We start from the raw sequence: 25,813 nt of genomic DNA on the forward strand, positions 1-25,813 counted from the left end.
TGACAGTAGTGACAGCTTAACAGTGGTGTTGCCACACATGTATGATTATTATGATTAACGAGTTTTTTAGAAATTTTTTTTTTTCATACTTCTATAAAAAAAATGTTACGTGTTTAATATCATGCAAACGTTACTGCTAGACCAAAATAGTAATCCTATATATTTATGGATTTAGTTGGATACCAAATTATTTTACTGTTCCTGGGTAATACTGTATTTCAGTTTTTCAAAGCTTTATTTACCGCCTCACTTTGGGAGATAAAAATATTAATACTCTGGCAACTTGAAGAGAGAGATCCTTTTAATAAAAGCGCCTTTTTAAATTGGCTACAGTCAGAAACTATTTTCAAATAGTATTTCCATATTATCGTTACTGTAAATGTAAAATCTTTGCGCAGAGGCTTTTCCCCACGGATTGGTGTAAAAAACTTATTTTATTGTATATTTAATGTTTCTATCAAACTTTCAGACTGGTTTGCAGGACTTATTCGGTAAGTGATCGTTAAAGGGAGATAAAAATATATCAAACCGTTGATTGATGGTTTTGTCGGTCGGTAAGTATGTGCAAATAGTCGCGGACTGATTGAAAACGCAAAAGGCTTAAAGTTCGTCATCACGGGATGAACCGAAGAGATAGTCGGTAGATTTTGTGGATGATTGACTGCATTTTTTAGTTTGTCAGTGATAGACGGGGTTATATAAGTAAAGCCCTCTCCATCTATTATTTTCTTTTCTCTTTAAAGTAAAGTATCCGACTACTTAACAATTCTCACATCATAACTTTTTATAGGGCTTTTCATACCTACCTATACCAAGTTGGCCAAAAAATATTTTTTTAAATGTACAACTATTTTTTCATTATTGTAATAACACTCATAAAAACATAGAAAAATACTAAAATTAAGTACTATCTCAAATCTCAAGTGATCATATCTTTCGAGTTGGATCAAAGTGCACAAACACCCTGTGTAAATTTGATGAGAATGGGTTAATGTAGCTTAAGAGTTCATCGCGGAAAATCAAAGTGCATTTACATTTAAGGTTTTGCGTAGTAAAATAGGCATTAATATAAAAATGGTACGAGTGACCAAGTTGTAGGCAGTAGCAGTAGGTCAAGGTAGAAATTGCAATAAACATAGCTGGATACCTACGAATCCGAGATAACATAACGTGTGCGGCGACTCGCTGAAACTTCTAAAATTATAGCAAGTTGTAGATGGACAACTCTGTTTCTAATTTGTTTTAAATATTTTACTTTAAATAGATCACCGATACGTGAGAAGTAGCTATTGTTGAAAGTTAAACCTAAGTTTTTTTAATTATTTATTTATTTAGGGTATTGTAATTAATCTCAGTTAATTGAGTTTAGTCAAAAAACGTTAAAAGTTTAGTTACCCCATTTAAAGCACATCACACTTAGTAAATGAAAAAAATCATGTTCGTGCCAGTTTATTTTTATTAAACTTTTAATATAATTTTAGCCATAAGCACTATCTACTACTACACATACTTATAATGCTTCGAACTACATTGAGCAATTACCTACTCTGTAATGAAAGACAAGATACTCGATATAAACACTTTGTTAAGGCAAAGATATGAAATAAAAATGCAACACATTATCGCACTATTTGCAAACAAATGTAATGAGGACCCTGTTTCCCCTCGTAATAACGAGTGCGGTCGCATGTTCCGAGTATTATTTCTGCGTTTCAATGGGCCTTAGTATTTTGGTCGATGAGCAGTTGGGCGGGGAGATAGTAATAGGGCGGAGTCTCTTCATCGCGCAGACCCAGCCTTTTGACCCTCACAACGTCATAAACTGTCACAGAAAACACTGCTCCGTACTTAATTATTCAATTCTTCCGGTGAAATTTTTTATATCATGTGTTCGGTAGTTTAAGTTGAATGAAGCTGTTATCGTGTGCTATGTTCAATATGGATGGGGTGAACGGAACCCGATGTTCCTCAATGGACAATACGAGTGTAGTGCCTTTGCCAGTGGGGGATTCTCCAACATCAGCCAACAGTTCCGACATGTACATGTACGATGACTCGTCGATGTCCGACGGGAGTCTGTACGCCAGCGACCAGGAGAATCTGTCGACACCGAGACGAAGGTAAGGAACTCATTAAACCAATCATAAGGTGCCAAATATTATATTCTAATAATAAATACTAAGTATATACCTGGATTGTTTTTGAAAAGGCTGAGCGATATTTATTTTTTGCTTTTTTCTTTTTATGCGCCTTTTCAGCGAATATTTTCCTTTTAATCCAGCAGCTCGAGGAAAATTTCGAGACGGTTTTCCATACATTTAATATGCATCTGAATTTAGCACCTTTTATTTTAAGAATAGTCATACTTAACATAGTTTAAAATGAATCATATATTAAAATAATGAAAGCGGCACTTATAAAAAACTCATATATCTAATAAATTCATACTAGTTCATTGAAAGAAACCTAATACTTAATCTTAAAGAATCGCTCTTATAATTTGGAAATCCCTCTGTTAAATTATTACTATTTGTGTAACATTTACATTAGAAGGAAAATTCCCAAGTGATGAACTTATGAATTTTCGGTTCGGGCTCAAAGGAAATTATATTGATAGGTTTATGCACAATCGGTCGCGATTGACTCGATTGACTGATGAAGATAATTTTTAAAAGCTGTTTTGCATACCATTTTTACACAATTTTTGAAGCGTTTGATGGACAGTCCTTACGTTCCTGCTTTAACTTTGCTTTGCGTTATCCTTGACCGCTGCGTAGCTTAGAAGCGAATTTTTATGTCGATAGCTGTAACGTTTAGAACCCTGAAGATTCTATAAGTTTACTCAGGCCAGTAACTAGGTATACCGAATTCACACAAGAAGTATCGTGAGCCACTATTTGAAACACTGATTCTACCTTTAGAGTAAATAAATTATAGTCTCATGATTTGCTAGACCTGTAACTCACCAAACAAATTTTGATCAATTGATGCCGATTATACATATTATTCAGTTTCCTTGAATAAGCTTATTATTTTTCATGCAAAAAAGTAAACAAATGATGATCACGTGTTACCAATAAACCTTGTAAATCCCACATAACGAAGCTCTCTGTTATTCTTAGGTCTGATTACCGTCGCTTGCACCGACGTCGGTCTACGTTGCGGTGCCCTCAGCAGCAAATACAGCAGAGGCAGGCCGCTAACCTGCGCGAGCGACGTCGCATGCAGTCCATCAACGATGCCTTCGAAGGCTTGAGAGCTCATATCCCCACTCTGCCTTACGAAAAGAGGCTGTCGAAGGTCGACACTTTGAAGCTAGCCATCGGATACATCAGCTTTCTTGGCGAACTGGTGAGTAAAATTGTGTATCATCATCATCGTAGTAGCTGTTGCCCACCCGCTGAACGGCGAATATAAAACCGGAATAGAAACTTATGTGTTAATCCTGGTTATAGACTATCCTTGTACCAAGTTTCGTCTCAATCCAGTTAGTGGGTATTGCGTAAAAGAGGAACAAACACCCATATATACAAAGTAGGATTAAAGCCTACTAGCTGTTGCCCGCGACTTCGTCCGCGTGGTTAGAAGATATAAGTTATAATTTATACCTGCCTTCTTCAATCTTGTAGGATTCAGTCAGCGTTTGCAATGTAAGCGCAAAAAATGTGTTTTTTTACGACCTCACATTAGAAACCTCAAATTTGTAGCCTATGTGTTATTCTGATGTATAAGCTATATTGTGGTAAAGTTTCATTCAAATCCATTCAGTAGTTTTTACGTGAAAGAGTAACAAACATCTATACATCCATACTTACAAACTTTCGCCTTTATAATAGTAGTAGGATCACTTTCCACTGCTGTATAGAGGTTCTAAAAGAGCGATATATTTTTCTTAGTTTCCTCATCTCTAACCTGCGATTGCTCATTATCAGGCATATCAATCTAATTACAGCTAACTTGCTGTTTAACGGGTACAAAGGTTGTAAAACAGTAATGAGATTTTAATTACTGTACCGATGTCTCTATATCACGATATTAACAAAGCTAGCAGAACCTCCTATAAAGTTAGTTTTAAATGTTTGTTTCTTCGTGCAGGTGCGAGCTGACCGATGCTCTTCAGACACCATGTTGACTGGAGTCACGAACACGCATAACAAGGAGGAACAGAAAAAAGTCATCATTAGAGGTAAGGATTTATTCAAGTAACTCATTGTTGGAATAATGAAATAGAACTTAATTTCATCATTATCATCTCAGCCTATCGCCGTCCACTGCTGAACGTAGGCCTCCCCCAAAGAGCGCTAACCATCCCGATCCTGGGCAGCCCGCATCTATCCGCTGCCAGCCACCTTAATTTACCAACTTGAAAATGCAAAAACATAAGCTGAGTATCTAATTCAGCTCTTGTTTATAACAAGTTACTGTATTAGGACAGGTTTTTACTGTATATAGTAAGATAGAAAATATAGAAATAGATACAAGCGGTCCATCAGAAATATTGGTGACTCTACCATCAACATTACTCTAAAATTCATCATAAAAAGTGATAGTCATGCCAGAGTATCATCATCGTAGATATTTCCTCATTGTGTTGGGGTGGGTTTCCAGTCAGTAATCCGAAGCAACTAAGTACCAGTTTTTAAGAAGAAGCTACTGCCCATCTGACCTCCTCCACCCAGTTATGCCAGTACAAAACCCAGGGCAAAGTCGTTAGGAAGCGAGACAGGTTGTCAAGACGACAGCCAGAACACATAATTTGAACGAGCCTTCCAAAACTCGGAGGAACTTACGACTTAGATGAATGCCAAACCAAGACAGTATCAGCATAGCTTTACTTGTGATGGATAGACTTGTGCAGCTTATGAACTAGAAAATGTGGGGTAGGTTGCTATTTTACTAAAAAAACAAAACACAAACAATAAAGATCATCGTAATAGATGTACAAATTAAGTAATACAGATGTGCGATGTCCAATGGAGCATGCGACGATGCCGCGACCCTGCACCGCACTGGCCGGAGTGCCCGGTGACAGGGCACGACCCCTGCAATATGTTTGTGCACCTTTTAATGGTCGATACACCACTAGTGTGGGTTCATTACAACAAATTAATGTATGGGTCTACTAAGTTTTGCTTTACCAAGTTAGTCATAGTCGTAGTAAGTCTTAGTTGCTTTTTAAAGTTAGTCATTTTATTATTACTAAGAGCATATTCTACAGTTCTACAAAAATCTTGAATACCTGTAGCCTACAGGTATTTAGCCTGTAGTACTAACCATTGAAATGATACTACTTTTACGGTTTTTTTATCGCGGTTTAATTTTAAATTTTAGTTCCCGACGTTTCGAAACCTTTGCAGGTATCATGGTCACGGGCGGACTAAGCATGCCAAAGGTGTGGCACTTTCATAATTTTTTTATAGCTGTTTAACATTTTCTCTAGTCATATTTAGCACGATTTATAATAGATACAAAATTACAAATCATAAAAGTAAATACCACGGTTAAAATTGGACTTTTTTCAAAATAAAAAACGTAAAACTTAACGACACAAATTCATTTTATGTAAGTAAAACATTGCTAAAGAGGAAATCTTATTTTACTTGAGTTATTTAGAAAGAACTACTGCAGAACTAATTACGGTTGAAAATAATAGTCCAGGTATGAAAGAAAAATAAAAATGCAATGTTTTACGACGGTAAAATACCTATTTATTCGCTAGTCGAGGAACTATTTCTAAACGTGTCGGTAATTGCTAGCGGTTACACCTTTGAACTGCCATCAAATAGAATTTTGTATAACATTTTGCATTTTCCTTTGTTGAATAGAAGGCGTTTAGCTGTAAAGAAAATTATTGGAAACTCGTTGTTTCTAGGTAAATAAGGACTTAACCCATGCGCGTTCACCCCTGTGAACGTTGCAACATATTGCGTGTGAAAAACGAATGTAAAATGTAATCATTACATATTATCTTCGTTGGTCCATTGTTTGTTCTCACGGTGTTGCGTGATGAGCGCCCCATCCCGTGGGATAGCTACCGTGTCATTTAATTTCATATCAATAATGTTCTCTCCCACAATGTGTTCGTGTCGGGGTCAATTATTTTAATTTTTGAGCATCTGTTTAAATGTGACAATTATTTCACCTTCTAATCGATTTACGTGCGGAACTTAAAGGTGGAACTGAATTTTTAACTCCCATATTCTATTGTAGAGTACTTAACTGTTGCGCGCATCTTCGTCCGCTTAGTTAAGAAGTTATATCCAAGAAATACAGAATAATTTTTAGAGTGCACGCAACATCTCTCCATTTTATAATTTATATATAATATCAATTTAGTAACCGCTCCTATCCATCACAGCGTTACGATATATTGGTATATTTTCTTAATTAAAAAAGCTAGCTAACACAATTTTTAAATGTGTCTAGTAATTCCTGAGATTAGCGCGCTCGAACATAATATATAAGCAAACAAAATCTTAAGCTTTATAATCTTAGTATAGATTAGTATATTTTCAAACAACTACTTATAGCTAACCATTTGTTTCACAGTATGATTTACATTCTCTACAACACCGACTGTTCAAAAATTAATGATTGATACTTCCATAGTCTGTATTAGCTACCCTACCCTATTATATCTGCTTATAAGTATTACATTTGCCACCTGTTTTGATATCGGCAGTAGAGGGACACTGATTACTATGTTTATTTTACCTATATTTAGTGGATCACAGGTACGTTTATAGACAGCCATGGAACGATTACTTTGAATTGCCGTAGGTACACAGATAACAAAAAAAAACTAGTCTAGTGCAACAGCGGGACAGATCGAATGAAAAAAATAATATCAGTACGAGTGCTTCTGTTTTCCTACATACAGTATTGTATCTAAAACCTGTGTCATATATAAGCCATTGGTAAAATATAGCTAAGTACTTGTGTCATCGATACTTGATCAAAAAAAAACCTACTATCGAATACAGTCGCAAACACCACAGTAAGTACTTAAATAATACACCCCTAATTTGGTACACTAAAAGCATTGTGCATTTGTACACTTGTGCCGAAAATCGTCGCATCTAAAAGTGTAAACAAGGGTGTAAGCATATTTGCGAATCACGCCGTAGCAAATTGAAAGATCGCCCTTCACAAATAGGGAGACGGGCTGTATTAGAACACAATTAAGTACTCCATAAGGGTTTAATGTACCCCGAATAAATTATATTATAAATAAGTTACTCTATTTTTTTAAGAACTGTGTTGTTCTTTTTTTGTTTTAATTGTTTTTTTTTTCATTTTTAAGTTTTGTTAGCTTAGAGTAGCTGCAACAATCAAACCAGAGAGTTTCATGCAAACTAATTTGTTGATATTACCTATTGAAATTTAAGATTTAATACTATAAATGCTCAAACTCACTTCAAATACTCGATCAAAAAATAAATATTTTACTTATACGAAATACAATTTGGTTTTCAAATAAAAAACATTACCTATCTAAGTTAAGATTAGAATAAAATGTCGACCGCTCTACATTGAGAGTTAATCTTTTTTTCAATTATTAAAAAGCACCTTATCGAAATGTAGGATTTACATAGAGATTAGTGCGCACGTGCGCCCTTTCACACTTGCTTCGGTTGTGAAGTGTTGTTTGTGCCCATAGTGTTTTTTTTAATTCACAGCTTTGAATCCGACAAGTTCCATCTAATAATTATATGAATACCTACTTTGTTACATTTAGTTTACAAGGCCTAAAATAAATTAAAACAAATAAAATTTAGAAGAAAGAATTCGAAACATGAAATTTGACATAATTTCCCATTGGTTTTAAGCGTAGACACTCAAATTATATTTCATGTGATTTATTTATATATTTTTTTGTGAGTAAAATTTATTTAAGTAATAACAATGCCGATTAAACTATTGCTTGCTCGCCAAATATTTGACGCTACGGGCGTACCAACGGTCGAGGTCGACATGGTGACAGAACTAGGACTATTTCGTATTGGCGTTCCATCGACAGACGTTAAAAAAGTTGCAGAGTCATTGCAGTTGAGAGATAATCACCCAACGGAATACCATGGCATGGGTGTATTGATGGCGGTAAAGAATATCAATTCTATAATTGCACCAGAACTAATTAAGCAGAACCTAGAAGTTACGATGCAAAAAGAAATAGACCATTTTATGATAGCCCTGGACGGCACTGAAACTCGATCAAGACTAGGAGCCAACGCCATAATGGCGGTGTCCTTGGTGGTAGCTAAAGCTGGTGCGGCAAAGAAAGGAGTACCTTTATACAGACACGTTTCAGATATGGCAGGAGTCACCACTATTATTTTGCCAGTTCCCCACTTCACCATTCTCACTGGAGGAATACTATCATCCAATGGCCTTCCTTTCCAAGAATATTTAATTATACCAACAGGAGCCTCATCTTTTGGAGAAGCGATGCGCATTGGGACCGAAATATACACTTACGTAAAAAATATCATATTGAATAAATATTTTGTTGAAACTACATACGTAAGTGACAACGGCGGCTTTTCTATTCCACTACAGAGTCACAGAGATGCACTTCTTTTTCTTACTGATGCTATAAAGCAGTGCGGATATCATGGAAAGGCCGAAATAGGTATCAATGCAGCCGCTTCAGATTTATACAAAGATGGCGCTTATGATTTAGAGTTTAAGAATCCTAACTCGAATCCTCAGGAATATATGTCTTCCGACAAGCTTGCGGAGGTCTACTTAGACAACATTAAAGAGTTTCCAGTGTGCTCTATTGAAGATGCTTTTGAATATGACGACTGGTCTGCGTGGTCACTTTTAACGACTCGCACTTCGGCACAACTGTTCGGCAATGATTTGACACAGACCAATTTAAGAAGAGTTGGCCTAGCTGTTGAGAAAAAAGCCGGTAACACAATTGGATTGCGAATTAATCAAGCTGGGACATTGACCGAGGTTGTCGAGTGTTTCAAGTTGTTAAAAGCAAACGGATTTGGAGTCGTCGTTTGCGATAGGTGGGGTGAGACTGAGGACTTGTTCCTGGCCGACCTGGTGGTGGGATTGTCGGCAGGTCAAATTAAATGTGGTGCACCTGCGCGCTGTGACCGGATCGGCAAGTACAACCAGGTCCTGAGAATAGAGGAGGAATTAGGGGCGCTCTCAAAGTACGCTGGCAAGAATTATCGCGGACAGTTGTAAAGTGAATATCAAGTATTTTTCCATAAAATAAATTAATGGAAAATATCTGTATATGTTATTTTAAGTAACGTACGCCCAAAATGCTTTTGCAAATGCAGGTATAGTCATCAAATCGTTAAACGCAGCTACCGACTTGATTGCTAGATAAGTAGGCATCTATTTCATTAATAATGACACAAATCATAAGCGGCTGCCAGCAGGTAGTTTTACAATACTTTGCAATGCGAGCGTTCAATTACCGGAAATGCTCATTATTTCCATTGCGGCGTATTCTAAACTGTCATTAATGCCCTGTCGATGTTTGAGGGGTAGAAATAAGGTATCAAATTAAAGTCGCGCTGTAGCTATTAGTAATAACAAAAGCAATCTGCCGAAGTAAGAGTAACACGTGAACATTTTTTTTATATTTAAATTTCATCAATAGTTGAGGTAAGAAACACAGGCTAACAGAATAGATAGTAAAAACACATATATTTTTTTTAAACATGATTCCCTTTTGGTACCTAATTAACAGCATATATTTCCCTTGTTTTAACTTACAAACAACTTCCATTGTAACGTTATCAGTACAATATATCAATGAATTTGTTATCATAAGCGCAACACAATAAAAAAGCAATCGACAAGGACAGGTCAACCCTATCGGTGTGTATGAGAGGGGCTAAGGGCCCATAACAGCGTGCACGTGCGAGCCCCTCGCACGCAACCCCCTTGGAAAACACGGGCCCGGGACCACAGGCCTTAACGCATTTGCGAACAGTTTAGTTAGCCCTCTATGCATCTCACAAAAATAATTGTTGATAAATAAACCTCAAGTTTAAGCGCTTAGGGGGTTCCGGAGAATGCGTGGATAAAGTTGGACGATTAGGTCTTTTGTCTTGTGCTGTAGAATTGTGACACAGTAATTCGGAAACTTTTCGTAACGTTCTTTTATATTACTGATTTTTTGTCAACCAGCTATGTATTTACATACTTTACTCGTCTAGATTCTTTAGCACTATTCGTATTATTCTAAGCATTTTTCCAAAATAATAATTGCAAATTCATTATAGTAACCGTGTTCCGCCCCGTAAAGAATTTCCAATTATTGTGTTGGATAAATTCTTAAAATAAAAAGAATAGTGCAAATTTAATCCAATTTCCATTTCCATCGGCCGTTGTAAATAGCAGAATCGGGGCACTGGTATTTTATGAGTGTTAATAAATATCTATACTCTGATTTATAGCTAAACAATAAGGGGTTTTTCGCCTTTTCATTTTTTCTTCTTTTCATATGGGTAACACATAACATGATGTCTGATTTTTAAACCGACCGTAGGACTCTGAGATACGTTTGTGCGTGGCCCAAACCTTAAAAAACAACTGGTGAGCTGGTTGCCTGACTATGTTTTCCATCACGGTTTATTACTGATAATGACTTTGTATTACGCATATAAATTTAAAGATGTTGCGTGATTCCAATCTAGACTCTTACTGATTTTATAGGATTTAGTATTTAGGATTAGGTATAGGAAAAAGAGATGGATGCGAGAAGCCGAAAATCGATCTCAGTGGCGTGCACTTGGAGAGGCCTATGTCCAGCAGTGGACTGCGATAGGCTGATGATGATGATGATGATAGGAAAAAGGATATAGGCCCAACGGCGGAAGTGTCCGAATTGATGTTTAAACTTGTTAATGAGTTTTCAACATCTTTTTCCAAAGTAAATGATTTTAAAAGTTCGTGGTTATTTTTCGCGGTTCATAACATATTCTACAATAGAAAGGTACCTTTCCTTAACCATTTCCCTTAGTACGTACTTACTTTGTGATCGGTCATTGTCCACGATTTCACAAAAAAAAAACACTCGATGACCCTTATAATATTACCTTCGCAGGTAGCAACCTCCAGGCTCACTCTCTGTCGTGGTCCAGACGCGGCGAGAGGACATCGGGCTCAACCCTACACGCCAAGATATGGGTGCCAGAGGACCCCCGAATCTTTCCAAGCACACCCACCATCATTGAAAAGGAAGAACTCAGATAAATATCTCATATACCTACTCTCGTTTAACATGGCTATTTCTTCAGCAATATTGATCTCATTATATACTTACTTAATAACTTATCTCAATTGTCTTGTCAATTAGGTGTTAGCCTGAAGTCACGGTATAGATAACTAATAAACGCCGTAATATTTGCGTGTTAGCTCGACCAAACATTGTATCTATACTCAATTTTTTATAAGTAATGTAACTCTTTTATCTAGTTAGTATTCTAGTCACTGTAGATATATACTTAATCATCTAAACTTAACACATCATGTATATACAATTTAAATAAATATTGTGTTAGTACTTACACCTGCAATTTCTTCATTTATAAACCTTTCCTCTCCTGTTTTCATATTTTAGGGTGTGTAAGCTGCTTTTAAATGAATAGCACTAGTTTGTAATATGCGGTTACGTTATAAAATGTCTGGTATCGTCGAAAATGTTAGTGAAATGCGAAAACGAACGGCGTCGCTGCAGAGGAAACACAGACAGGTGTTTAGTTTCCCAAGGGGCGGGTACAGCTCTGTACACAAGTACACAAGCACTTTCTGATAGATACTAATTCCAACACTGAAAAACAAAAATGTACTTTTATGCTTTGGCCTTAGGTGTGTTGGGACACGAACGTTTTGAAAATACGTAAAGAAGAAAATACCTCTTTAATTTTTAGATATGTGGTAAGTTTGAAATTTCAGGTAATATTATAACACGATATCGACATTTTGTGTCCAAAAGAAGTCTGTTCCAGTCCAATCGTTTTAAAGGAAAATCGAAAATAATTTCCAGACACTGGAGTGACTATTGGATTTGATAATTACAGTTTTTTGTCCTCCTATTAGCTTCAATTACTGTCATGCCTGTTAACGAAACACAATACATATCCTTAACGTAGGCAAATAACTGATCGCTCGCGTTTTCAACAGAAAAAGATGTCGATCTTGATTAAAATCGGCGGAAAATAGAATGAGAAAAAGTCTGTATCTACCTAGGTTCCGCTTCAGTACCTACTGACTTGTTCAAGTCATTTTACCATTCATTTCTTTTTTCATTATTTATCATCCTTACGGCAGGAAGAGCTGTTATTATTCAACCATTAGTATGGGCTGGATGCCATTCCAACTTCCTATTATTTATTCAGCACCTACATGGTAATAGTCTTGTAGTATTGAGTCATGTGCGACCAATTTACCAACAACACAATGTCTGGGTCGCTTTGAATAGCAATTTGTTTAATATTTTACGTCTTATGATCGCTTTTGAAAAATTTTGTGGAGAGTTTTGTCATTTACGTTAGAAAACGGTTGATAAACTTATGTTTGCTATTAGCGATATTAGTAAATTAAAATACGTATGGCGGAAAACTAGAACTATCTATAGAAAGGTCATTTTTTTCTTCAACGATTAAATTAATTAGATAAAATTATCGTCTAAGTTTTCATAACTTCCTTTACGAACTGTGCTAATTAAGTCTGAATCAGAATAAAAATTGATATATTTAACAGGAAAGTTTCAAAATTGTGAAGTGTTCACAAAACAAAGAGTGTGAAGAAGAAGGTAAGTATGTCCCTTTTCTATATTTTAGTGCATTTAAAAATGTTAAATAATAAAGGAGTGTTTCTTCCGTGGTTACCCATCTGACTGAAGCACAAGGCCAAAGTATGGGCGGCATCCGATCGATATGTACCGTAAGCGTGGATTGGACGCAAGTGTCAGTTCCCACGAACCTCCCACACCACGAACATTTCATGATAGTGAATTGAAATCTCGTGCCGCGACGTGATCGCCTATAATCACGAAACAGATTCAAAGAATACTCAAACTAACATTGGTTATTACTTACTTGCAGTGAGCGGTGAAAATCAAACCTTCAGCCGTCTGTTTTATTCATGAAAAGTTTTTTTTGTATCAAATTGACTGCAAATTAAATATATTGCGAGGGGTTTGGTTAGAAAAAAGCCTGCTTAATTATTTTAACATTCAAGTTTAACCTTAGATTCTTGATAATGCTCTACCTCAAACATCGCGACATTCGTTCAAGTCATCCAGACACCTCTGTCTCGGCCTTGGTATACCCAATTCAAATATGTTGACGAAAAGAAAAACGATAATTTTCATTAGGTACTAATCATTAACATTTAGACAGTGAGTGCATCATCGTCTAAATGTTATAATCTAATGTTGTGCCATACTTGAATAATTTATAGGTATTTCAAGGAAAATATCCAGAAATAATACCGGTATCAACAGGTACCATGAATATTGCATAAGGTCTAAGTCTGATAAATACAACTGTGGTATGGTTCATGTAATGACATAGATTCAACTGTTAGAATTTTGAAAGGTGTGTTACATTGATGTTACAAATTCTGGATTGAACTGGTTGGTAATATCTTATTGGATAGTTGTTGGAAAGTTATTTATTTTAATACATTGTAGAAAATATTAATTTTAATCGTAACCAAAAAAACATATGTAATATTCCTTTGCTTTAAAAAAAAACGACTCTCGCAGTAAGGAATTTAATCCTTGTGTGGCGGGGTTTTTACAAACATAGAATTCACATGCACAGACTCAGAACAAGTATTCGTGGATCACACAAATGCTTGCCTCCTACGCGGGGATCGACCCCGCGACACGGCAAGCGCAGAGGGTTTGGTGTGGTGACCTCAACCACTCGGCTATCCGTGCAAGCAATATTTTATAGTTAGGTAATTTACAATTTACAGGTCAAATTAAGGTAAATAACTTCTAATGCCAACGTGAATGGGGTAAAGAATTAACATGCCTCTTTATAATCAGCAATCCCATTAGTTACCTAAGCTAGGAAAAAAACAATAGACAACACAACGAGATAAAGTTATTATTTATGCTTTATTAAATACTAATAATTAATGTTCTGTATTGAATTAATTCGTTAAACTGAGTTGTACCTACCGAAAACCTTAAAACCCGTTTGTTTCTAAGGAAAACTATACGGTATTTTTATCTATGTATAGGTAGTGTTAAAATTAGGTATAATGCAATATCGCTGTAAATTATTACAATTTTCTTTTCAAGTTGATTAATACAAACCTCTGCAAACTTGACAGGACAATCGGTTAAGTATTTTTGGAGTGAAAGCGTAACTAACAAACTTACATTTACATTTATAATATTACGGATATCTTATATCTGTTTAGGAATATTTTCGTTTGCAATCGACGACCGTGGATCTTGGAAATATAGGTATGTAAACAACGTTGAACATGGCATTCAGGCCGGACCGTGACCAACACTTAGCCATTCATATTTGATGCAACGGCGGCATTGAGTTACCAGTAGACAGTTTGGAGAACTGCAAGTAAGTTATTACAATGTCGCGGTGGCCTTCAAGCTCTATATAAAGATTTTGGTTCACTAGGTCCAAGTGCAATTCCTGGGAAGGCAAATCTACTTACGTGATTTTTTTCTTCATTAATCTAAGACATCACTGACAAACGGTGGGGAAAAACTGCGTGAGGAATCGCGGATGGAGGTTATGAAATACTAAGGTGCCTATTGGAGCCAAAAATCGCCAATACGCAGTTAGCTAGCATGGTGCATACTGCATCCCTATAGTATAAAAGGTGGCCAGGGGCCATAGGCAGATGAAACGCAAAAAGCACCTACTTACCTAACTTCTTAGGTCGAAAGTCATTCCATAAAAGCAGGACAAATCTGATGAACTCGTAACCATTACCTACCGACGCTACGTCAGAAAACGTTTTACTTTGGGATGTCTAAATTAGGTGCGGAAGTCCCGATCTACAGCTTCCTACTTAGTGGTGAGTACCTATAGGAAAACCCAATAAACACAAATGTAACGACATTAATACACTTACCGAGAATATAAACCCAATGCATCTGATTCTCAATCTAATCGATAAGTTCTGTATACTTTATCGATTAAAAACCATGAATATTTTATAAAGACATTGAGGCAAGGGCAGCTAAATATTGCCTTTCACGAGTTTACCTTCTATATTTATAGTTACTTTAATCGATACTTGATGAATTTTTAGTTGCAAGTTTATACTTGGTATGTTTCTTATAGTACATGTACCTAATATTGTTAATTTTGAATGTTCGTTGATAAAGTCATCACATCTATTCTAATATCTATATCTATACTAATATATAAAGCTGAAGAGTTATTTTGTCTGAACGCGCCAATCTCAGGAACTTCTGGTTCAAATTGAAAAATTATTTTTGTATTAAATAGAACATTCATTTAGGAAGGTTTTAGGCTATATACCATCACGCTGCGACTAATAGGAGCGAAGATACAATGGAAAATGTGGAAAATCAGGGCAGGCATTCACTTACTGCAGGCGATTATATCTTCTAACCACCCGGTCGAAGTCGCGGGCAACAGCTATATCCTATAATGGTATTAATTTCAAATAAGTTTTAGAAAATAATTCGCATTTCTTTTTTTTTGTTAACGAGTTTATCAACTGCTTATCGGTCAATTAATACGCTAATACAACTAGAAACAAATCTCCTTCAATCCGCTATCATTATCACGTTTATTCGACTTAACTATCTATGAGAACATCTTAGATCCACTGAGGAACTAAAGGTCAATTCCCAAAATTAAAATAATAAACCCATTTCAAAGGCCATTGGCCCTGTGCAACGTAGAGCCGTATTTGATTAGCCTTGTGAAATTTTATGACGGTTACCCACCATCCAGATAATACTGCTTTATCTTATCCTAAGATACGAGAAGCCAAAGTGACCGACTTAATATCTCTTTGGTGATGATCAATAATTTAATATTATGATAACCAAGTTATCACGCTTTCATATTTTCTACATTCGAAATCGACTATATAAGTTATGCAATAAGATCAAAGTTCCTCGCAAATACGTAACAAAATGTATAAATAATAAAAACAGGCTTGTAAGTAAATAAATTTTAATAAAATATAACGAAAAAAACGTTTCAATTTGCAAAAGTGGTAAGCTTATTAACAATTCGAGGTCTGGCAAATCCATAACAATATTTTATTTAATCTGCCAAACGTTGTTACCTGAATATCACTATACAATACTAGACTATGGCCGATATAAATAGCCGTACATCGTACAATATGAATTTCAACAAAGATTTGATTTTCTTTTATTTTAAATTTTTGTGTAAATCATCGTGCATACTTAGTAAAGGTACTTATATCGGCCGCATTTGTATACAAAAATCAATTAATGTTCGTAGCTCACACATATAAATACATAGTCATTAAGTCTTAAATAATAGTAAATAATTTGAACAATGGTAACATAACCATATTTTTAGTGCATCATTAACTTTACAAAAAGAAATGAATTATATTTATTATATTATTTCATATTTGAACGAAAAATTATCATTAAGTGTACATCACGCTCATGTGTGTATAATAATAACTCTTTCTAATCATACTTCTATTTTTTTCAAGTGTTTGAACAGACCACTGTCGCACATTCAGTACTGGTACCCTGCATGGAGACAAAGAATTTCAAGAATAAGGCAAACAGTCTTAAATAATAGTTCAGTTTTTCACTAGTTATGAGCAAAGAGTGATTGTTTTAAATGACTTTCTCTTAAAGAGAGCATTTAAATTTTTGGTAGTGATTGCTTGTACTGCCATAGTTTGAAAATTTACTTTCATCGTAGCCAACAAGATACAAGTAAATCATGTTTAGTGATTGCTTGATATTTTGTGACTTTCTCCTGAGCAAGTAAGTTTTCAAATTACCGGACCGGTAGTAGCTAATTGCAGCGATTCTTAGTTTGTAACAACCTTCACTTCTAATTGCTTGTTATTGGACTCGATCTCTAATAAGTGCTCTACATAGTGAAAAATATCTCAGAGCAAAGGAGCAATATTTGAAATATGACTAAGGTCTGTTGAAACACATTGTATAGCAATTGGTAACAGGATAATTGGTGATAACGCTATTACAATATATTATACCTACCTAGTTATTGGTCGCCACTAAACACGCGAACTCTACTCTTAAGCGGCACGTCATTGTAATGTAATTATTAGCGGTTCGGGTATTTAATGCACTTTTTTATACTTAATAATCTCTGCGTATGCCACAAAAGTGAACAATATGATAAATAAATAAGCAGAGTTTTAAAGCGGATCGTCGGAATTGAACCTTTTTGTATTCTAGTAAAATACAGTTTCCAAAACCCGATTATATGCCCTAGACTACTTCGCTGTCTAATGAGTGTAACATGTAAATAGTATTCTCATAAATATTTGACTGGACCATATTTCTATACTCTAATATTGGACTTGATGGTATCAGAGGCTAAATTGGCGTTGTAGTTTGCATAATTAATATTATTGACTACTAACTAAGCAACAATCGTATAAATAAGGCTACAGCTATTACAGCCCTTTCCCACTAAATAGGTGAATTCTCATTAAGTTACAATGTCAGACTAGGAACCTACCTATCTATACTAATATAAGACCATAATAAGACGAAGATAAGAGTAATATCAGCGGCTGTCAATACTTTTGGTTAGAGCTTGGCCTCCGAATAAAATGAGTGCGGGAGTGTAGTCACAAAATAGTACTAACACCTCTGTGGTATTTTTAAAACTTCCCGTGTCAATTAACATCTGCATCACAATGGGGTCAATATCCCCAAGACTTCAGATGTCCTCAAAAGGATCCGGCGATTAAAGAAGCTTCTTAATAGTCATGTAAGATTTACATCATTGGATTAAAAGTTCATGAAAGATAGAGCAAGGGCAATAACTAATATAGGGATTAGAAAACGAGTAAATAATATATTATGCATGCTATGCGATATCCAAAGACTTACACCCTAATTTATTAATTCACTTTTTGGAAACCAGCAACAATTATAATTTGTTTATCTTATAGGTACTCCGAAATGAACATTACGAACAAAAGTTTATCATCCGAATATCAACGATAGTTTAATAAAATTAATACAAAACAAAATGACGATGAATTTCGTAGAACACTTTTAAGATTTTCCTAAATATTATGCGTCTTATTATCATTAGCAAGTATGGAAAATGAAAAAAAAAATACAACTATTCCACCTTTTACGGCTGACGCAAATGAGCATTTATTAAACAGTATTGACGTATGACTTATGTTCAATTACTATACATCTTACTAATGGAAGAAAATGCAAGAGGCATATATCCTGCAATGGATGAAACTTCGCTGAGAAAAAGGAGAATGCAACTTGCAGTAAATCAGGAAGTGTCAATAGAATGTAGTCAGTATTTGTCATCATTATCTATTTTGGTAAGTACTTGGAAACGATTTAGTAAGCACCTATCAGCTATGAGGTAACTAGATATTGCTCAGAGTTTACCTATTGAATTCATTGATAAATTCAACAATAAGTGCACATGTGTACATTGTATTTGATCAATCAAAGTTCAGTTCATAAAATACTAAATATTACTCACTCATGAGAAATGCCAAACGTCGTAAAACATTACCGATTTCAAAAGGTGATAGCATAAAGAAAACTAAATAAACCTACAACCATGATTGCTAATCTAAACTAAAATAAACCCAAACAACCAACATCTTAAACACCCGTCTAGTAAGTAACAATATGCCACTTTCTAGACTGCGTCCTCGTAAACGATCATTTCTTGCTAAAATTATCTAAACACTAATTTGCCCTAATATTATATCATATCATTTTAATATACAGATGCAAGTTGTACTTAGGCGACATGTTTTTGTAATCAACGGATATGTACGACATGCAACACTAAAATAATTATATCTTTAGGCAAATAATTAATGTATTACAAAATCCATTATAAAAATAAATCATTGTGTTTTGGGACGAACTCCAGCTGCTTTCAAAGCCCTAATTAACTGTGGCTTGTATAGGAACGACCACGGCACGAATAACAGGAAACCAGAGAAATATAAACTAGAATACACAGTCCACCATTTACCGAAGCTTTTCACATCAAATGGTGCTAAACTCCAACCCATGAACACTATAGTATAAGTCTTCAGTATAATATACAACAAATATTTGATGGCGGTATTATTCCACATCTGTTCGTAAAACTCTGTTTTAACTAATATAGCTTCTAATTCTTTTTCCATGTACATGATTAAAAACTCGTTTATGAAGGTCATATAGTAGCCTGACTGCGTGCCGTGCCAGAGAGCTAGGAACATGAGTGTAATCAGCTGGCTGAGGTTGCGGTTACCGAGTATGCGCAGGCGCTTGTACACGTACTCCGCGGCGAAGTGGTTCGTGTTGCAGTTGAAGCTGTCGATGTAGTGCTGGAAGCGCGTGGCGCTCTCGAAGCGGAGCAGCTTGATGTTGTTGCATCCATCCCACTTGCTCACAGTCCTTCCATCCTCACTCTTCGTACCATTGTAAGAAAGCCCGAATCGGATACACGATGCTGTAACAATTGTTCTATTTTAAAACTACCAATTGTTATTCAAATCAATAAAATGCATTGGCTTTTACATACTAAACAAAGAACAATCACAATCCTTGTCTATAAATAGGGTAATTTAAACAAAGTGAAATGACCTTACTACACTTAGGTACTTACACAATCGGCCATATTAAAAAGCATTAAAAGTAGGCCATTGTTCAACAATAGAACTTTAAATTGTATTAAATCGACTGAATTTGATTAATCATTAATGTGTATCTAAACACTTTTTTAGTGCTGACCTATTAGACAAAGGAATATTCTATCACAAGGTACTAATACGTTATATGTACCTGTAGCTTTGTTCATTATAGGCAATGTTATTACTTTAAATATGCAGGATAAATGTGATTGTCAGCAGATAGTCAACATCAATTAGGTATATGTAATACGATAAACATAATGATTGCGGCCTTACCCTCGGTGAGCAGCCAGCAGGAAATGTATTTGTATAATGCGAAATGAGCCCAAAGTCCACAGTAAAAGTGACGGTAGATTATTGACGTGTCCCAGAATTCGTCCGACAACATGTATTTCATGCTAAAAACGGAAACTGAAAGAAAAACACTTTGATAAAGATCTAAAACAGTACCAATTAAATGCGGATGACTGTACATGAAATATGTGATTCATCATTTAGAAATATAGGTTTATTAAATATTCTAGAATTTTCTTGCTATGAGTTTCTTACATAACACCATGTTATTAAAAAATTAATGAGACATAATATTTTAGATCAATTACATATCTTCCTTGTTTAAGATTTTGCAAGACATGCAATTAGTTTTAAACGTAAAAACTTACCTCCAACTTGATAAGCCACCAAGTAAATAAATCCTTGTCCAAGTCTCTTCAGCGCCTGAGCTTCATAGATATCAGCATCTTTATCCAGGGGGAATTTGTCCGAGATAAAGTCTTTGTATCGTCTGAATGAGAATATTGGGCCCACCAAGAAGCAGGCCGGGAAGTAAACAAAACCTATTAATTCCATGAATGTAGGCGAGCTCTCGAGAGCAGTCACTTTGTTATTAGCAGACAGCTCTTGTCCCTTAAGTTTCTTCTGACCATCCCAGAGGTCAAAGGACAAGGCAATCAGCTTCAGTGTCAACACACAATGGGGCATGGTCCATGTGATATCATAATCTTCAGACTCGGTTACAATGTATCCCGCCAGAAGATATGTCATATTAAAGACAAAAGTAACTATGGCATTGTCTCTTCCTGGACCTAGGAACTTGGTAGTTAAATAGATAACTACTGCAGGCACAAAATTATGGTACATTGAAAGGCCAAAATTGAATATTGCCATGTCCAATCCTGTCAGGATGAAATATAGGTTTCTATATTCAACATGATGCCTAACATACTTGTGATATATAATGGCTAGTGGGTAGCCTAACAAAATGGAAATCAACAAATTGAGGGCCGGCTCTGTAGCACCAATAACACTTGAAAGATAGGGTACTGGGCTTAGACCAGCTAAGCCCAGTAAGCAAATCAGAAGACCAAACATTGTGCACCACCCTGTAAACAAAATTTACCTTGATAAGTTGACAATTGACATAGTCACAGTAATTATCTTAGCTTAAGCAGTATTCTTATCATCAAAGTCTATACCAGTGACTTTATTAGGTGATAAGAATGGTGCATATCAAGTACAATAAATTAAGTTTAGCTTAGTGCAAAATATTAATGAAACAAAATTTTTTTTGAAGAATGTTCAACTACTAAACCATATGATTTATGAGTTACTAATAAGTGTTAGAATTATTTTTCCTTTGTAGTTGTTTTGAGTAAGTTTTGTGCTTCTGCTTTAAATCTTTCAGCTAAAGTAAATGTGGTCAAACAGAAGAGAACACATAGGTAGTTAAATTTTACTTGCAAACTCGAACTCAATTTAATCTAGCGGCATATATTAAGAGAATTATAATAGATTTCTTAATAAACTCATCATCTTAAAATCGAATGCTTAAGTTTTTCTACTAAACATACCATAATTTGATCAAAATGAGGAGAATAAACGGTCTTAAAAGCGAGAAAAATATGAAAAATAACTGGTGTGATGTTATTATGTGCACGTATAAAGATATTTTATCAGTGCTCTACATTTATTGCTTTGTCATACATTTTTAAGGGGGCAGATGATGCTCATAACACTAAGACTATTGTTTACGTATTTCTTTTCGAATGACACAATAGATACATCGAGATCAGTAAGCTTGAGAAGAAAAAGAAACTTACGTAAAGGTTAGGATTACACAAAACAATATTGTTTGAAATTATAGAATCAAATACTACAACATAAAAATATTGTTTGTCATAGTTGTCGGTCATGAACATAACGTAGGTAGGCAGAATGCGGTCACGCAACAGCTATTATGAATATCACAAGAAAATAAAATATATTTGCTTTGAGCAGTAAGTATATAAAAAGACATTACTAAAACAAAGTTAAGTTTTTTTATTGTTCTTAGTACTTACCCCCTTCAGCAGCTAAATGTATACCAACTTGACTGGAAGTTTGTCCCGATTAATACGCAGCTCTACTTCTACGCTAATGTACGGCATTTAGGGTCGTACCGTCTTGCGACGTTTTACTTATCAAAACAAAGACAAATTTTAGTAACTAGTTAGGGATGTATTATTAGTGAATTGTTTTATAATTATGACTGTTCTCAAAACGTTAGACGTGTGTGTGGTTTTTCGAGTCATATTTGAGAAGATCTGTTTTAATTTGCTATGAACTACAACTCTACACGATTAGCATTAACAAAAGTACAACATAAGAGATTTTTCTATTTATATCAAGTATCAAGATCACCGAAATTCCGTTAATCATACTTACTATTTTAGTCTGTGGTGACTAATATAACTGACATGTATGTCACTCACTGCATCAAGCAGTCAGCGGTGCATTCTAGGATAATGTAATATTACAATAACGGATTAAATTAAACTCTGAATGTATTAATACTACCTACTTAGATAAGTTCACTTGTGTAAACTTATAACACCATTATTTTATTCCGGGGTCGACTTCTTTTGAATTTAAAATTGTCAAATCATCATGGAATCAGGTGGAGATTGGTGTTTGATTGAAAGTGATCCTGGCGTATTTACTCAGCTCATTAGAAAATTTGGTAAGTTGGTAATAATTAAATAAATTCTTGTCTTTTTATTAAGAGTATTAGGTGGTGTTCTTGTAGGCTAATTCGCCGTTCCCATCGTTAAGAGTCAAGTTAGTGCACCTTCATTGTCTGCTGTCATACTCCATTCGTTATTAGGGTTGTTTGGAAGAAGAAAGCGAATTATTTTCTGTATTAAATGGATGACCATTTACGACTATGACTACATTGGGAGGATGTTGTTAAGTATTTACTAATTGTAGCCAACCATTTGTTACAGGAGCTACTGGAGTCCAGGTTGAGGAGTTATGGACCATGGAAGATGGTATCTTTGAGACTTTAAGGTATCTTTCAGTTTTTTCATTGTTAGCTCTTGTGTCAGTTGCAGACAATAATTATTGCAGTGTCATATACTGAGTCAAGTAAACCTAAATCCTGGAGTCATTCAAGGAATTTCAGTTAGTCTTTCATTAAACATTGATAGCCCATATTCAAAAGTGGCAACATTACACTGAAATAGGTTAACTGATGTGATGCATTATTACATATTAATTGTACACCTCTTTCAAATTACCTGTTGTTTGTGTACAAGAAAGGTTAAAATAAATAAATAAATAGAATTATATATAATATTCTAAAATGTTTGAAAATATTTTGTATTATACTTTTTAAAATTGCTCACTGATTTGTAAATCGGGATTTTGCTAAATTTGTTTTTTAAGCAAGCCAGTACAGTGATTCAATTATTGGTAGAAATTGCTAGACCTGTCTGCAGATTGACTATAGATGCCAATAGGAAAAAAGATGATTTGAAGAAGGTTTTAAAAGGGATAAATAAATCTATAAACTAATGAGATCATGCTTCTAGTATGCATCTGGGCTTATTGTTATAATTGTAATGAGGTGACTCAGAACAGAATGAGAGGCTTGTTGAGAGATATATTTGTTTTCACCTTTATTCTATTTGATCTTATTACTGAAAATAATTATTACCTTGCAGGCCTGTTCATGGACTTATATTCCTGTTCAAATACTTACAACATGAGGAGCCATCTGGACCTGTTGTTACAGACAGACGTCTGGACAAGATATACTTTGCTAGACAGGTAAGTTTAGCATTATAGACTTTGTCATTTATATCAACTACATGAAAAAGAAATATAAATAAATTGTGTTATGTTACAGGTTATAAACAATGCGTGTGCCACACAGGCAGTTGTTAGCCTACTATTGAACTGTGATCATCCTGATGTCAACATTGGTCCCGAACTGTCAACCCTCAAAGAGTTCAGTATGTCATTTGATCCCAAAATGCGAGGACTGACGCTGAGCAACTCGCAAACAATACGAAGTGCCCACAACTCTATGGCTCAACAGACTTTTTTACGAATTTGGGCCTAAAACAGCATCAAAGGTATGTATAATCAATTTGAAAGGACTGGGCTTACCTGAATGGTGTTTAACTATTTAAATTAATTTCTACAAGACAGGTAAAAAACCTGTGTCTTAGAAATAATTATTTCTTGAATCAAATTGATTATATAATTTATTTCAGGATGATGAAGCTTACCACTTCGTTGGGTACATGCCCATAGATGGGCGCCTGTATGAGTTGGATGGCCTGCAAGAAGGCCCCATCGATCACGGCGCAATTTCCGCCGAACAAGATTGGCTCGACGTGGTTCGTCCAATTATTTCGAAACGTATCAGTATGTAAGTGTCTTTGCGTATTACAGTAATGGTGTTAAATGGAAATATAAAAAACAGCAGGTTATTTTATTTCTAATTTATATTTCAAGATACACGGAGGGGGAAATCCACTTCAACCTGATGGCTCTTGTCTCAGATCGTAAGATGATCTACGAGCGACAGCTCCAGGAACTTATTACTGAACAGCAAATGCTAGGAATGACCGACGTTATGGAAAGCGAAATACCTAGACTTCGAATGTTAATTGAGTATGAGGACATGAAGATGTTAAAATATCAACAAGAAATGGCGCGCAGAAGGCACAATTACCTGCCGTTCATAATCGCATTGCTGAGGATATTGGCAGAGGAGAAGAAGCTTTTGCCTTTGCTAGACAAGGCCAAAGAGCGCACGACCAAGAAAGGTCCTAAGAAGCAAAAAGTATAACACGAGCCTCGGGCCGGACTCCGGGCAGAACGCGCGCGTGGTCCGCGGCGCGTCTCCCAGTCCAGCCCCTCGCGCGTGTTGCCCGCTTCCGAACACATGCAATACTCGCTGGCTGACTTAGACGCTGTTTATAGAGACCCCCAAGACATTTTGTTTAATATAGAACCACATGAAATACTAGAGCAAGGGATGGTAGAGTCTCAAGAAGTGTTAGATAGGTCCATATTCGAGTCTCGTGTGACTCACAATCACCTACTAGACTCTGATGATAGTAGGGACTGTTTAGGTGAGGCTCCATCGGGATCCATTGCAGATAACTTTGATGTAGAAGATATGGATATTGATATGGAATCTGATACATTACCAGACATTAAACAACCAGAACCCGATGCAGATACAAATTAAATTTTAATTACTATGAAAATGTTATGATTCCTTAAAACTCATGAGTGCTATAACTTTTAAATATGACAGTAAAATCGTTGAATAGAATAATTATAATTGTTAATAATTAAATTTTTACAAATATTGCGCATGACTTCCATACAATGAATTAATAAATTGAAATTTGTTTTAAAGTTATTTATAATAAGTGGCAGTGACATAGCAATAATATAAATACCGAATGTTATAATGATATAAATGTAATTATAATGTTGTTGTACTTATGCCTGACCTAAGAAACCTATGAAATGGAGAAAGATTATATAATATTTTAAATAGCCTGTAAGTATTGTGATTGTATACATGTTAATGAAAAATGACTAATAATGTGCTAGGGGTAGCACAAAATTCATGATACATATTTTTATTAAATACAATGTTATGGAT

At 35.3% G+C, this 25,813-nt stretch overlaps 4 protein-coding genes across 4 annotated transcripts; 3 read left to right on the plus strand and 1 right to left on the minus strand.

The window, feature by feature from the left end:
• Positions 1-86: 86 nt before the first annotated feature.
• LOC113495735 (pancreas transcription factor 1 subunit alpha) lies at positions 87-12,134 on the plus strand. Its single transcript, XM_026874645.1, has 4 exons — positions 87-2,120; positions 3,123-3,351; positions 4,096-4,186; positions 11,084-12,134. The coding sequence occupies exons 1-4, from the start codon at positions 1,909-1,911 to the stop codon at positions 11,230-11,232; spliced, it is 681 nt and encodes a 226-aa protein (XP_026730446.1). The 5' UTR covers positions 87-1,908; the 3' UTR covers positions 11,233-12,134.
• On the plus strand, positions 7,795-9,219 carry LOC113495733 (enolase-like). The gene has a single exon (XM_026874643.1). The coding sequence runs from the start codon at positions 7,906-7,908 to the stop codon at positions 9,205-9,207; it is 1,302 nt and encodes a 433-aa protein (XP_026730444.1). The 5' UTR covers positions 7,795-7,905; the 3' UTR covers positions 9,208-9,219.
• Positions 12,135-16,161: 4,027 nt separating the features above from the next.
• On the minus strand, positions 16,162-22,309 carry LOC113496162 (lysophospholipid acyltransferase 5). The gene is made up of 4 exons (XM_026875299.1): positions 22,203-22,309; positions 20,526-21,245; positions 20,140-20,274; positions 16,162-19,682 (listed from the first exon to the last, which is right to left on the minus strand). The coding sequence occupies exons 2-4, from the start codon at positions 21,232-21,234 to the stop codon at positions 19,087-19,089; spliced, it is 1,440 nt and encodes a 479-aa protein (XP_026731100.1). The 5' UTR covers positions 21,235-21,245; positions 22,203-22,309; the 3' UTR covers positions 16,162-19,086.
• Positions 22,310-22,594: 285 nt separating this feature from the next.
• On the plus strand, positions 22,595-25,322 carry LOC113496165 (ubiquitin carboxyl-terminal hydrolase isozyme L5-like). The gene is given in 7 exon segments (XM_026875301.1): positions 22,595-22,861; positions 23,127-23,190; positions 23,847-23,952; positions 24,032-24,226; positions 24,228-24,260; positions 24,402-24,559; positions 24,646-25,322. Coding segments are annotated over 7 exon segments (966 nt in total). The 5' UTR covers positions 22,595-22,788; the 3' UTR covers positions 24,983-25,322.
• Positions 25,323-25,813: the final 491 nt, after the last annotated feature.

The sequence above is a fragment of the Trichoplusia ni genome, chromosome 7 (genome assembly GCF_003590095.1).
Source record: "Trichoplusia ni isolate ovarian cell line Hi5 chromosome 7, tn1, whole genome shotgun sequence".
Classification (NCBI taxonomy): Eukaryota; Metazoa; Arthropoda; class Insecta; order Lepidoptera; family Noctuidae; genus Trichoplusia; species Trichoplusia ni.